The 15,751-nt window shown below is 36.8% G+C and overlaps 2 protein-coding genes across 3 annotated transcripts in view; one reads left to right on the top strand and one right to left on the bottom strand.

Moving 5' to 3' along the window:
- Positions 1–15,751, top strand: part of LOC108738928 (protein Malvolio) — an 87,858-nt gene that overhangs the window by 20,065 nt on the left and 52,042 nt on the right. The window lies entirely within an intron of this gene.
- LOC108738929 (sodium-independent sulfate anion transporter) lies at positions 436–12,779 on the bottom strand. Of its 2 annotated transcripts, XM_025974978.1 has the most exons (9): positions 12,648–12,779; positions 11,098–11,519; positions 9,445–9,661; positions 6,096–6,291; positions 3,830–4,050; positions 2,717–3,083; positions 2,356–2,658; positions 2,150–2,295; positions 436–868 (listed from the first exon to the last, which is right to left on the bottom strand). In XM_025974978.1, exons 3-9 carry the CDS (start codon positions 9,652–9,654, stop codon positions 551–553), a joined length of 1,761 nt encoding a protein of 586 aa, XP_025830763.1. In that variant the 5' UTR covers positions 9,655–9,661; positions 11,098–11,519; positions 12,648–12,779; the 3' UTR covers positions 436–550. The 2 variants fall into 2 exon arrangements, with proteins under 2 accessions (XP_025830763.1, XP_025830762.1); XM_025974977.1 differs by lacking the exon at positions 11,098–11,519.

The following is a 15,751-nucleotide window of genomic DNA, read 5'->3' as shown; positions in this document are numbered from 1 at the left end:
GTAACAACATCGGGGTATTCACAATCCCATACTATAGAAGTACAGATAATTTTTAAAACCAACGTTTGTATTTTTTTTTACGTAATTTTGTATAGTAATTTTTTCCTAATTTATTGTCGCTAAAAATCATGTAAATAACGAAGATCAAATTTTTATAAAAAAAAAGAAAGTGATATCTTCTTAAGAAAATTACAACAATTACTTATAACTGTATATTCCTTTTTTTATTTTTATTAATTGTTGAAACAAAAAAGCATCACTACAACGATGTGCAATTTTTTATAAATAATAATTTTAATTCTTGACAAATGAATTGTGTGTGATAAAACTGTTGTTATTAATTAAAAATGTAAAAAAATAGGCTATTGTTATTATTCAAACAAGAAATAAATAATCTTCAGTTGAGATCTTAATTATTTATTTACATACATCGAGATATCTGCACATGTCTAATAAATAAAAAAAAAAAACATCACAATAATATAAATAATAAACTACATATGTACAGGTAGGAACTATCTATCTAATAAAAACGTCTCCCATTGTTCCCTTAAAGAACACTTGCAATATCATTTTTACAATTCAGTATAACGAATTCGTCTGACGATGTCGCCTTGAACATGCTCAAAACGTTGGGTTTAATGTTAAGGAAGAACAGGGGTTGGTTCCTGGTAGAGAAACTTGAAATCAAAGTTCTTATAGCGGTGGCAGTGGTGTAATCGCTATCGTGAATGTGAAGGCAATCTATAATCACGGGAATCCCCTGCGATACAGAGTGTTTTGTAACTAAATTCCTAACGTATTCAGCCGAAGGGAAAACTAAAAATCTGTCGGGTGTCACCAACAGGTATTTCTTTCCACATGGTGTCTGAAATACCAAACACAGTTATATGCAATAATACAACCCCAAACACCCTGTATAACAACAATCTAATTCGTGATACTCTATGGTAGTTTAGGGTAAAACTACTGTTTTTTATTACGATTAACTGTTATTAAGTTTTAATTTATAATAAACATCAATTTCATATTTCATTAATAATTATGTATACAAAAAACAAAATGTAGGGAAGTGGAAATAAACATAGGACCAATAGGGTGCTATGGAACAGTTGCTGTAGCAGAGCATGAATCATTTCTGCATCAGTTGAGTGCGGTTTGCGGTAGTGAATAGACGTTATCGTTTAGACGTGGTGGGTTTTGCAAATTTATCAGGTAAATGGTGAACATAAAATTGAATCGTTTTCTCCATTTTTACCCAGAGAATGGTAAGTTTAATTACTATTACTTTCTTATTTGTTTCATAAGTATGATCTTTCTTTCCTACATATTAATTTTATGAAAAACAAAATGTCGAAATTGTAGGTAGGTATGTTATAAGTTAGATATGTTGTATGTATTTATAGAATTTGTGTCACAGAAACTTTTAATTGATGATGAGCAATTCATTTTATGGTAAAAACCGTTGAAATGTGGTGGTGTATTAAGTTAATGTACAAAAGTAATAAAGTAATCTTTGTAAAGTGAGGTTATGTGAAGGTACCAAACGCGGTAATCACGAGCTCGTCTTGTAGTAGGTAGATATTTTGATTTATTTTACATTTAACTGGTAGAATATTTAATCGGAAGGAGAAACTATTTGTAATGGAAACAGTAAATAATCTCCTCCATTTTAATCATGCTGTTTAAACCACTCTATGTCCACGCCATTCCTTTGATGTGGGTGTTTGTATAAAAAACGAAAGAAACGTTGCTTTTGTCATTACTTTTGTTTCTATTGTCGTTGACTTTAACAGAAATATACAAGGCATGTGTAGGTAAGCCGAAGAAACAATGAAAACAAAATTTGACATTATGTGTTTGCCCATTTGACTTCGTATCTATAGGGACGTGGTTAACCATGCACATATAAAATGTATATGCTTTAAGGAAATGTTTCACTTATCTACGATTTAATAGGCAATTGCAATTGTCTTTATGAAATAAGTGTAATACCGTTGTTACAACAATTTTATTATCATCGCGGTCTTAACCAGTGGCGGAGAATATGGGAAAATAATGTTGCTCAAAATCATTTCTGATAATTTTTGGCATTATATGAAGAAAATTACTAATCATGCCTTCATATAATATATGAAAAATGCCTTACCATTTGAGTTTCGATGTATATTTCGGGTCTAGATGCATAATAAAGGATGAAAAGTAGGTGAATCACCACCCCTACCATAATTCCAGCTGCGAGGGGTATAACAAGGCATGCTATGAACGTAGCTAAACCAACCCAAAAATCAGATTCTGAAACAAATGATAATTAAGTGAGTGACATCGTTGCTACAAACAAAACAATCTACTCACTTTTTGTTTTCCACATTGGCACAATTGCCTTGACGTCCACCATGAAGATTATGGCGGCTATAACGATGGCTGCCAGGCAGCATTTCGGAATGTAGTAAAAGGACGAGGTAAAAAACAGCAGGGCTATTATAACCAACAACGCTGTGTACAGGGAAGCCATTTGGGTGCGGACGCCGCTTCTTCTGTTAACGGCACTCCTAGCCATGGCCCCACTTCCGGGATGACCATGTACAAAGGAGTTGACAACGTTGCAAAGGCCTACCGCGATCATTTCTTGCGTGGCATCAACCGATTTCCCATTTGCTGTTAAAAACAATGAAAGTATCTATAATATAAGAACGATTCGCAAAAAAAAACTTACCAAACGATTTACAAGTCGAAATGTCTTCCAACAATGATAACAGTGGAACTACAAGAATTCCTGACCCATAACTCGAAACCATTTCGGGGAAGGTGGTGGTTTCGTTACCATTGCCAAAACCAAACGGTGGCAAGGAAAACGCTGGTAATCCTGATGGAACGTCTTTAACTAATGTAAAAGGGGAGTCTTCGTAGAACTTCAAAGACCAATAGGCTATAACACTGCACAACACCACGATGAGAGCGTTTCTACAGTTGAAAAGCATCCCCAAGACGTGACCAAATACCTTTTGAATTTTGTTGGTAGGTTTTGATTTGGTTTCGGCCACTGGTAGTGTTTTGGAATTGGATTTCCGCGAACTAAATACCTTTGGGATAATTTACTGTAGATATGTTAGTATAAGTTAGGGTCAAGTTGGGAAGCCAAAGTCCTCAACAAATTATTGGGCAAAACGGTAGCTATTTTAATAACTGAGAGACTGTGAGAGACGCTAAAAAACTCTGAGAGACTGAAAATTTTTGTCTATGGATTAATAGGATAATTTGTTGTCGACTTCGCCTTCTTGAATTTCCCGAAGTATATTTAAGTTAAGTACAAGATCATTGATTTTCAAGGCCGAAATCCATGGAAGAATGGTACATTCCCACCAGTCATTAATGCTGGTGGGCGGGGCGAAAAAAAGACAGAAGGGAGTAATTAGATTATCTGTGGAATATTACTGCCCCAGCATTTACTTAAGTGTTCCAAGGAAGCCACAGAAAAACTTAGAGCAGGGCTGGGTAACTGCTAGGCGCTCGAAGTTTCAGCATTCAGTCGTTGCCGAAACTTCAAGACTCAGCCGCTCTTGCCGACGAAAGGCTTGAACCGAACAGTTGATTTAATCCATGGATCTTCATATCGAATCATTATTTTACCATGTTTAAGTTAAATTCTAATTTAAGATGCGAAATTGTGAATAGTGTTTCATTTATGCCAGATTAGACCAATAATTTGGCTTTGATTGTAACATTTCTCATTTTAAATTGGCAAAAAAAAACATACTGTTTCTCGTAGCTACTATTAATCTTCGAAGACAAGAATAGGGATAAGTAAAACTTGAAAACGTAAACAAACCTTCATCAAAACCAATATTGCAATGGACGTTAGACCCATAACGGTATCCCAAACGTTTATGTCGGTAATATGGGAAAAGATGTTGTAGCAGACTTCGACGAACGTTGTTCCAGGCAATTTCAGACCCAAAATGTCCTTTGCCTGATATGCGGTCACTATCAGGGCCATTGCTGACGTAAATCCTGACGAGACTGGCCCTGATATGAAATCCACAAGGAAACCTTTTAGTAAACATAAAGAAAAGCGAGTTTAGCATTGAAACACGAAAACTGTGTAGTCTATAGGTAAATTTCAACTTCAGTGAAATGTCAGTAGGTACTGATCCTTAATTAAATCATTGATGGTTTCTATAAATTCGCATACAGGAAGTCAGATAGGTAGAGATATGAAACAAAGGATAGCGTAGGGTCGAGCCGCCTTCAATATAAAAAAAGTTACTTCTATGTTCGCGGACAGTTTATTTAGAAATTTGAAAAAGATTGTTAAAGGTGTATGTTTGGAGCGCGACGCTGTACGGGTAGTGGACGCGGCAGAAAAGAAAAGGTTAGAAGAGTTCGAAATGTGTTGTAGGGCAAATGATGTGGATGTAGAAGGTCAGAAAACGGGACGTATCATAAGAAATAGGCGAAATAGATCGGTAGGACACCTTCTCAGACATGAAGGGCTAGTCAAGGAGATACTAGAAGCAGAAACAGGAATTACGAGAAGTAGAGGTGGACCTAGATAAGATTACTGTTCACAAATCATTAAGCATGTGGGATGCTCCACTTTTAGGGAAATGCAAAGATTATCTCAGGATCGGAAATAGTGGAGGTGCGTGTCCAACCAGTCTAGAGACTGATGGGCTTATGGTGATGACTTTAAATCAAAATAGAACAGCATCAATTTCTCTTTTCTGGAGTCAGAGCAGCGAATTATTCGGAACTATTTAATTCTTCTTAATTCTGAAGCCTCCCTAAAGATTTGAAAAATAACTCACCAAAGTTCATTCATAAAAAAACCCTTGGCTGTTTCATTCCCGCCAGCTATTAATGATGGTGGGCGGCCAGTCCCTCAGGATTACACCGGAGGGTAGAATTTAAGTCTATCTTCAGCCTCCTTTTAGGAATCGTAGGAGCGACAGGGTGTTTGGGGTGAGAAAACTGACACGGACGAAGTGAAGACAGAAAAGAGCGAAAGATTATCAGATTATCTGGAATATTGATGCCTCAGCATTTGACTAGCTCAGTAGTTCTGGAAGCACCCAAAGTGGCCCGCAAAGTCACTCGAAGAATATTAAACTAAGATTAATGTAGAATTACAAAAGAGCATTACACTGCATTTGAAAAACTTGAAAAGGACAAAGGTATCCGGAACTTGATCTTCAATCCGTTTTGTCAACGTTTCTGAGATGCCTGATACAAATCATGAAGAAGTAATTGAAATGCAACACGATAGTAACTTGAAAGATACATTCGAGTCAGGAATTAGTCTTGAAGATGATAATCCCTTAGGGACTGTTATAAATTACACTGCGCAAAATCCATCAAAACATCCTTTATTCCACGTAACAGGACTAACGCCTAGCCTAGGAACCCCTCCCTGTAACGCAAACCTTAACCTACAGCTTCCTTTTCGAATTTGGGTGTTACAAGCGAGTGATGGGGATACCGTGGATAGAGAAGGTTAGAAATGAGGAGATATTAGAAACAATAGGAAAACAGAGGACTCTATGGAAGTCAGTAAAAAGATAGGTTGGTAGGACTTCAGGCATGAAGTCAGCTTATCACTTATTAGAGGCGCAAACAGGAGTTAAGAGAAGTAGAAGTAGACCTAGATTAGATTACTGTTCACGAATAGTTAAGGATGTGGGATGTTCTGGTTTTGGGGAAATGCAAAGATTATCTCAGGATAGAAAATAGTGGAGGTGCGTGTTCAACCAGTCTTAGGACTGACGACCTTTTGATGATGATAAATAAAAATGTTTGAGATTATTGTTCTGACCATTTCGCCTATTTCTTATTGACTTGCATTACGCATTACGCCCTCGTCCTCCTACTACTAATACCAATATTTTCAATTCATGTATTTTCATGCCATTTCCTTCGTTGAACAATTTTTCTATTTAAAGAATTCCTATTATGCAACCTCCAGGCGAGTTCCAAAACCCACATTTTAGAAACCACAAATAAAATTTATATCTTAGTAAACCTATGCTGCCCAAACAAACTAAATTAACTCAGATTTATTACATTGTATTCATGGTCTAATTATGTTGTCTACTCACCCAAATTGAATATCCCCATCAGTAGTTGTATGATTCCTGAAAGGAAGCAGAGCAATATTGCGTATTCAGGTGCTTTGCCATTCGTAGCCTGATACGTCAGAAGTGATACAATCACCGTAGGCCCCATGGAAATGTCTTTGCAGCTTCCGAAAATTATATACACGAAGGACCCCGCGAATGCGCCGTACAAACCATACTGAAAAGAACAATAAATGAAGTTCTAATCTGTCCTTATTTTTTAAAAAAACTTTGTTTATATTATTGTGATATGGGGAAATTCGTAGAAATGCTTCCAGCCATCTTTTCATACGAGGGTGGATTGATAAGTTTCCGGCCTAACCAAGAGATGACGCCACTAGGCCTACCTTGAGGTGACATTCTATAGTACCATCCTTGGATAGCTTGTAGCTATAGTTTCAGCCCGATCTCCTTGCTAGTGTAGGTTTGACAGCACGCTGAACAAGACGCCTCTGTGGTTTTCGTAAAAATGGAAAAGCAGGAAAATCGTGCTGTCATCAAATACTTTTATTTGAAGGGGTTAACGCCGAAGGAAATTAAAAAAGAGATGGACTCAACACTGGGGACATCCTCCCCGTCATATTCAACCGTTAAGCAGTGGGTTTCCGAGTTTAAAAAGGGTCGTGTGAGCACCTCTGATGGGCCTCGCTCAGGACGCCCCGTTGAGGTCACAACTCCAGATATGATCGAAAAAATTCATCAAATAGTGCTGGGAGACCGCAGATTGAAAGTGCGTGAGATAGCTGAGACCTGTAAGATGTCATATGAACGTGTGCAACATATTTTGCACCAACATTTGCATATGGAAAAGCTCTGTGCAAGATGGGTGCCGCGTTTGCTAACAGTCGACCAAAAATTGATTCGAAAAAACATTTCTACCGCAAATTTGTCATTGTATAAGCGTAATCCAAGCGAATTTTTGCGTCGATTCGTAACCGTTGACGAAACGTGGGTCCACCACTACACTCCTGAAACCAAAGAACAGTCTAAACAGTGGATTGGACCAGGGGAACCAACTCCAAAGAAGGCAAAAACAATTTTTTCGGCGAACAAGGTTATGGCTACTGTTTTTTGGGATGCAAGAGGTATTATATACATTGATTACCTTGCAAAGGGTAATACTATCACTGGTCAATACTACGCAGACTTATTGCAACGTTTGAGCCACGAGGTGAAAATTAAACGACCTCATCTGGCGAAGAAAAAAATCTTGTTTCATCACGATAACGCACCAGCGCACACGTCAATCGTTGCGACGGCTAAAATCAACGATCTAAAGTTTGAATTGATGCCGCACCCTCCTTACTCTCCAGACCTAGCCCCGAGTGACTATTTTCTGTTCCCTAATCTCAAAAAATGGCTTGGCGGTAAGAGATTTGCGGACAATGAAGAAGTAATCGAAGCTGTAAATGGTTATTTTGAGGAGCTTGACGAATCAGTCTATAGAGATGGCATTAATAGACTGGAACACCGCTATGAGAAATGTATCAGCCTTGGAGGAGATTATGTTGAGAAATAAAAAAAAAATTTTTTTAAAAACCTTGTTTTTCTTGGTCAGGCCGGAAACTTATCAATCCACCCTCGTATTATATCATCACCATAGAGTCATCAGCCCGAAGACAGGATGGACATGCATCTTTTTATCTTGAGGCAATCTTCGCCTTTTCTTAAACCGGAATATCCCACATACTTAACTATTTGCGAACAGTACCTAAGCAAATCTAAGGTTTAACTCATGTCTCAGATGGTGCCCTACATTCAGATCTCTATAGTTTTCCTTCCATAGGGCCTTTTGTTCCCCCACTCCTGTCAATATCTCATTTTTAACCTTTTCCTCATTCTTCTACTACACTACGTCTTCTACAGTTCTTCTTCCTGGTACCTGTGGCAATTCATCAGTATACAGCAACATGCTACAATACTTGAAGAGTCATGGAGCTGACAGAATGCGATATTTCTTAACTAAAGGTCATGCCCTATTTTTTTGACATAACACGTGTTTAACGTGCGAGACGCTAACGGATACAGATGTCAGTTTCCAGCCTATTTGCGAGACTGGAGCTAGAGGAGGATGTGACTATATTCTATTCACAAGGCCAATAGTCAGAAGAAGTCTATTTGCGAGTAGGGTTGTCATGTCTAAAATTTGGAAACCAGGGCAAGACGCGTGAAAACCCCGGATTTTAGAGTCCAGAACCAGGACATGTCAACAGGTTTTTTTAAACATAGTCAGTGTAACAAAAAACAGTTGAAAATGTCATAAATCACCCTTTTATTTATTTTCAGACCTTAAAATTAAATTTAGTCATTCTTTATCATCATTTTCAATGTACCTAACAAAACAGAATCTTATAAAATAATTCGAAGTTGTCTGTGTATTCTTATTACTCTTATTACAGTTTGTTACAAATTGTTTTAATAATCAGTTAGATTTCTTTTACGTGTGTGGCGGGCGGCCCAAGACTTTAAATTTTTAAACTAGGACTACAAATGAAGCCCCCCCGGACGCTCCCCGGATGCCCTCTAAACTAGGACAAATCCGGGGAAACCCGGACGGATGGCAACCCTATTTGCGAGACTGATTTATTCGGAATATTTTTATTTATACAATAATTATTTACATGGGTTATATGCAAAATGTCCATCTAACATCAGTTTGACCCGAGTTCGATGTTTGACCTAGTTTTGGTCAATGGACGGCGACGATAGAAATGCTGACTTGCGTATGTTTATGAATTATAAATCGTTACATCGTCATCATCGTCATCAATATAAGTTCATCAGCCCAATGACTTGTTGAACAGTGGGCAGGCATCTACAATCTACATGTCTTCCTGTCTTAAACCAAATTTTACATTTCTCAGAAACTACAGCAACCTTCTTCTGTAATAACTGTTTGCGAACAGTAGTTTAATCTGGGTCTTCTACTGTTTCTGCTTCTAATATGTCTCTACCTAGTCCTTTATGTTTGAGAAGGTGTCCTATCGACCTAATTCCCCTATTTCTTGTTGATTGACATATCGCCCTCTGTTCATTATAATAATATAAATATATTGTATATTTCAACGCTATCAATTACGTAAGAAATATTTATTGGGATATCGGTATTTAAATTTAAATCTAATTAATATAACTGTTGTCCTTACCTGGGGTGCCAAACCAGCGATTTTGGCACAGGCAAGACCTTGTGGAACCATCATGAGACCAACGGTTATTCCAGCTATTATATCACCTATTATGACGTCCTTTTTGTTATAATTTGGTAACCAGCCCAGGATCGGAAGACGNGGTATTTAAATTTAAATCTAATTAATATAACTGTTGTCCTTACCTGTGGTGCCAAACCAGCGATGTTGGCACAGGCAAGACCTTGTGGTACCATCATGAGACCAACGGTTATTCCAGCTATTATATCACCTATTATGACGTCCTTTTTGTTATAATTTGGTAACCAGCCCAGGATCGGAAGACGACGATATAGAATCTTCTTTTTAAATGTTTTCTGCACGACATTTTGTACCCATGGAATTACAATCTTCATGGTTATTCTGGAACAAAGTACCCTTTCACAATTTTTGTAGTATGTAATTTAAAATGAAAATAAAACAAAATTAATTATGAAAACATTTTTAATACTATGTAAGGAGCTATACACTTGTTCAATTCACTGTATTCAAATATTGTGGTGTTTAGTATCTCTACTTATTGTATTTGATGCATTTATTTTTTCCGCTGTTTAATTTCATGCAACAACAACAAAATTGAATGAAAATCGCAGAAAATTGTTGCAATTTCAACAAACGTGCTTCTCCTTGCAGATTACTAGTATTAAATTTAATAACGGTTGTAATAATACCTGTAACCACAATTGCGTCAAATTTCACTTGCTAATACAAGTTGTAGTACATGTATCTATGTTTAGAAATTTAAAGATAAAATGCCTCAGCGACTTGCCAATATCTTCCTCATCATTAGAATTCGAATTTCTTTTTCAAATTTAATTCATAATACATAACTTATGGATACTTTTGACAGATTACATAAATATCTTAAATTGCTAAATGATTATTCTAAAATTTGCTAGCGGTTTGGTGAATATTAACTCAAAATTGTGCCAAGGCTTTGGGAATTTATTAACTGCAGACTGGGCAGCTAATATTATACCATGACTTGATGAACAAAATTAATCCAAGATTGGCTAAATGTGTCGCTTTCCATTTTGACCAATACTTGATCGACCAGTATTGGCGAAACTTTAGGTACCTAGCCTTGGCATTTGAAGTTTGGCCGATCATTAGATCAGTATTGATAAGTCAATGTGTGGCTGCCCCAGTATTACACAAGAGTTAGCGAAACGTTACTGTAACTGGCCTTGGCATTTGAAGATTGGCTGAACATTGGATCAGTATTGACAACTTAGTGTGTGGCTGCCCCAATATTAAATAAAAGTTGACGAAACGTTACTGTAACTAGCCTTGACATTTGAAGATTAGCCGAACTTTGGATCAGTATTGATAAGTCAATGTATGGCTGCCCCAGTATTACACAAAATTTGAGGAAACGTTACTGTAACTAGCTTTGATTTTTGAAGATTGGCTGAACATTGGATCAGTATTGAGAAGTTAGTGTGTGGCGGCCCCAGTATTAAATAAAAGTTGGCGAAACCTTACTTGTAACTAGCCATGACATTTGAAGATTAGCCAAACTTTAGATCAGTATTGACAAGTCAATGTGTGGCTACCCAAGTATCAAACAACAGTTAGTGAAACGTCACTGTACATAGCCTTGACATCTGAAGATTAGCCGAACTTTGGATCAGTATTGACAAGTCGATGTGTGGCCGCCCCATATTAAACAAAAATTGGCAAAACCTTACTGTTCCAAGCCTTGGCCTTTGAAGATTGGCCAAACTTTGGATCAGCATTGACAAGTCAATGTTTGGCTGCCCCAGTATTAAACAAAAGTTGGTGATACGTTACTGTACCTGGCCTTGGCATCTGAAGATTGGTCGAACTTTGGATCAGTATTGACAAGACAATGTGTGGCCGCCCCGTATTAAATAAATGTTGCCGAAACGTTACTTTTCCAAGTTTTGGCATCTGATGATTGGCCGAACTTTAGGTCAATATTGACAAGTCAGTATGTGGTTGCCCCAGTATTAAACAAAAATATTTGAAACGTTATTGTAACTAGCCTCGGCATCTGAAGATTGGTCGAACTTTAGATTACGATTGACAAGTCAATGTGTGGCTGCTCCAGTATCCAAACAAATGTTGGCAAATAGTTACTGCAATTGGCATTGGCATTTGAAGATTGGCCGAAATTTAGATCAGTATTGACAAGCCAATGTGTGGCCGCCCCAGTATTAAACAAAAGTGGATGATGGCAGAAACAATTGAATAATGCCTGTGACGTATTAAAATCAAAACAATAAAAAATATTTAGATAGCAAATTTAATATTCCATTAGTAAAGTCATATTCGCTTGTTTGTACGATTTTTTTGCAGAAATTAAATGCCGTAAATTATAATGATCCTTGTCTAATTTTCTGCATTGTACATTTGCATTCTCAAATTCGTTCCATAATGTCGATTCGAATTAGTTAGATTAGAATAAGTATGCGTGACTAAAAAATGCTATTAATGTTACATAAAATCAAATTCTAGTGTTTCAAATAATTATAATTTGCCATAATGAACTTGTTTCTCTTTCTTATTTTTGTATCAATTTTTGACGACCTTATGATGACGATGATGATGACGATTTAAAAACATTAACATTTCATTAACAATGTTAAAGAAGTACTTTCAGCTTATGTAGAAATAAATTCGTTTTTGTTGCAACATACGAGAAAAAATTAATAATAATTTACCACAGCCGTTTTATATTTTATTTAAATTTCGTAATAGGTAAACGTTGAACTTTTGAGAAAAAAAAAATGCAAAACGATCTGGACAACAACATTAAAAAATAAAAATGTCAAACCCAGATTAATAAAATGACTTTTATTAATAATAAAAACTGTTTAATAGCTAGGTATCTGCACCTGTTCGTAAAAAATGACTGAAATTTTGGTAGATACTAGAAAACAATAGCATTAAATTAAACACGAACGAACTTAATCATATTTTGTTTGGATATTTTTTAATGTTACAACTATTAGTGTGCTAGGCACGCTCTTGATCACATCTGAAATTTTACAAAAAAGTTGAACTTTTACTTACTAATAAAAACTATTATGAGAAAAATATTCCGACAAAGAAACGTGTAGTTTTCATGTTCGATGAACAATCTGCCTTACTCGTTTATGTGCGTATGTAGATGCTCATTATACATGCAACAGTAAATTATCTTATCCATTTAGCCACTCATGGGTCTATCAAGGCCTCGTTAGTAATTTTATTTTTAACTGATAATACATAAATCAGCCGCTTACTAATTTACCAAATAAAATAAATAACAAATAAAATTTTTGGTATATGGAACTGTAGAACATGCTCTTATCAAACAAAAAAAAAATATGTATTTACTCACATAGTTGATGTTAAATAGACATCCGCCTAAGCTATTATTATTGGGAACGCAACCGGGTCTGGGTTCACGGCAGCCACTGATGGTTGCTTGGATGTGCATGCACTGTAATAAAGAAATCCGAAAAAATTGTCTTCTACTTGAGCATCGAGCGGCTTCGTCTGCGGCATTTGCGCATGTGTAAAAGTACCTACTTAAACTAATAGTAAGCACAGTTTGCATTATAGTCGAAAGTCAATTTTCTAGCTTTGCGCACAACTAATTGACTAGTTAATAATAATAGATAAAAAAATAGACAGTGGCAGTACAGCAGTCAGTCTTTACGACATGAGTTTTAGAACAGCAGTTCGTACTGTTATTATTGTTAGGGGGTGTACATACAGACATACGTGTCGTGATGGTTCGCCTTCCTAAATTGACCTTACTATTATGTATAACTGTAGTTCGACTATTTAAATATAAATTGAAGCAAATTTGTAGATTAAATTCTATTTTTTAATACCTGATCTCTCAAACAATACCCCACATAAAATACGGAAGGGGTTCTTTTTCAGGTCACCTCGTTTTTACCCCTTTCTTATAAACATTTCTGAACACCATGTTCCACTTCTGAACAATACGTTTCACTATTTTATTAAAATCAAAGGAAATGGCTGAGGGATATGTAGCCTCATTTGATTCTAGTATGTTACCTTTAAATTTCGATCTCTTCCCCCCCTCCCCCAGTTGTGAACCCACCCCTTTTGTGTATAAAAGAAAAATATTTTTAAAAAATTTTCGACAGACGAAGGAATACAATAAGAATTCATTTTTGCATTTGTCCAGTACACGAAAATGGAAAATCTCACTTTGATGTTGTATGTACTAGAACATACAAAAGGATTACGCGTTTCTAGGAAACGATCACTATCTTAACGTCTATCACGAGACTTTCCTAAACGTGTTATTATTACGTGAAGGATAATCAAGATTGTCGATCACATGCTTTCTTAATTCCACCATAAGACATTTATTACCGTGATTAGCAGTATATTCAATTTTACATTGTTTTATACGTTATTGATATTTACATTTAATACTTTAAATCAAGAAGCGAGACAGCTCAAGATGGAAAGAGCAGTAGAGATATAAAACAGAGGGTAACGCAGGATCATGTCGTCTTCATGAAGAAGAAAAAGAAACTTTTATGTTCGGAAAACGGCGGTAAAGAAAAGTTGAAAATGTGATGTTTCGGGCGAATGGTGAGGATACTGCGAATAGAGTAGGTTAGAAATGAAGAGGTGATAGAAAGAATAGGAGAACAGAGGACTCTATGGAAGTCAATAAGAAATAGGCGAGATAGGTTGGTAGCACACCTTCTCAGGTATGAAGGTCTAGTCAGAGACATATTAGAGGCAGAAACAGGAGCTAGGAGGGGTAGAGGTGGACCTACATTAGATTACTGTTCGCAAATAGTTAAGGATGTGGGCTGTTCTACTGGAGGAACCGAGCGGCATGGCCTAGAGGTTTAGACCATTGCTTAGCATTCGGAGGACGCCGGTTTGACTCCGGGTTCGTCTGCCTTGGTCCAAGTTTTTCTGTGGTTTCCTTGGATCACTTAGGCAAATGCTGGGGCAGTAATATTCCACAGATAATCTTCTGTCTTCATTTCGTCCGTCTCAACTTTCTCACCCGAACCACCACCCACCCATTCCCACGATTCCTGAAAGCAGGCTGAAGAGGGCTTTCCGCCCTACCTTCCGGCGTAGTCCGGAGGGACTGCCCGCCCACCAGCATTAGTGGCTGGTGGGAATGAAATACCCAAAAGTTTTTTTTTTTTTTACTGGAGGTGCGTATCCAACCAGTCTTGGGACTGATGACCTTATGGTGATGACTTTAAATCCAAATAGAGAAGCATCACTTTGTTATTTCTGTAGTCGGAGCAACGAATTATTTGGCTAACTAATTAATTCTTAGTTCAGAAGCCTTCCTAAGGATTTCCAAAATAAATCACCAAAGTTCCTTCATAAAAAAAAAACGCTTGTTTGTTTCATTCTTACAAGCTACTAACGATGGTGGGCGGCCACTCCCTCCGGATCACGTCGGAGGGTAGGATTGAAATCCCTCTTCAGCCTCCTTTTAGGAATTGTATGAGCGGCAGGGTGGTGTTTGGGGTGAGAAAACTGACACGGACGAAGTGAAGACAGAAAAGAGTGAAAGATTATCTGGAATATTGATGCCTCAGCATTTGCCTAGGTCAGTGGTTCTGGAAGCACCCGCAGTGGTCCACGAGGTCATCCGAATAATATTAAACTGAGATTAAAGTAGAAATACAAAAGAGCCATTACACTCCATTTGAAAAAATTAAAAAATGTGGATTTAATCGCTATTTTCCTGACTGCTAGGACAAAAGTATCCAGAACTTGATCTTCAATCCGTTTTGTCAACGTTTCTGAGATGCCTGATGAAAATCATGAAGCACTGATTGAAATGCAACACGATACTAACTTGAAAGATACATTCGAATCAGTAATTAATTCATCAATTTTTGACATTCCACCTAATAGGATCGTAACGTCTCCCCGTAACGCAAACCTTGTAATACACCTTTCCTTCCAATTCGGGAACGCGTCTTAGCGGCAACATCTTCCGCAAGAATAATGTACCGGCAGCAACAGCGGTTTGTTGAACTTTGTGAGGTGATTCACTCGAACGGTTTCGTTTTTTATTATCCTCACCAAATCACATGCGACAAATTGCTATTTGTTTACTAATATTGTTTTTATTTATATTATTAATATTAATATTGCTAATAAGTAAAAACGATAACAACATGTGATGATCATTGAAAAAAACTAATTCAATTATCTGGTCGCGAAATGGGCGATTAATACATTGTCGATAATCAACTACCCACTGTAGTACTACGTTCTGTCTGCTTTGATGAGTTTTTGCACTCTACAGGGTTAATTAAAATAAATGTATGAAAGAACAACAGTTGTTTACGTTAGCGATTTTTTCATGTTAACGGATGGTGCATTTAATATAAATAAACTAAAAAATGAGGTGTCTTATTCTGATAGTGATAAAACTGCTGTCGGCAGTTACCACGCTTAAGCATGGTTCAC

This window comes from Agrilus planipennis, unplaced genomic scaffold (genome assembly GCF_000699045.2).
Source record: "Agrilus planipennis isolate EAB-ADULT unplaced genomic scaffold, Apla_2.0 scaffold118, whole genome shotgun sequence".
NCBI classification, from domain to species: Eukaryota; Metazoa; Arthropoda; class Insecta; order Coleoptera; family Buprestidae; genus Agrilus; species Agrilus planipennis.
Note: the sequence above shows the minus strand (reverse complement) of the source record. Positions and strands in the feature narration are given on the sequence as shown.

Excerpts from the sequence above, each read along its gene's own strand:
- LOC108738929 (XM_025974978.1), bottom strand. The coding sequence starts at position 9,654 with ATGAAGATTGTAATTCCATGGGTACAAAATGTCGTGCAGAAAACATTT. Across the intron at positions 6,292-9,444 it reads TCGCTGGTTTGGCACCACAG|TATGGTTTGTACGGCGCATT; the intron begins GTAAGGACAACA and ends TGTTCTTTTCAG. Across the intron at positions 3,084-3,829 it reads CAATATTGGTTTTGATGAAG|GTATTTAGTTCGCGGAAATC; the intron begins GTTTGTTTACGT and ends ATTATCCCAAAG.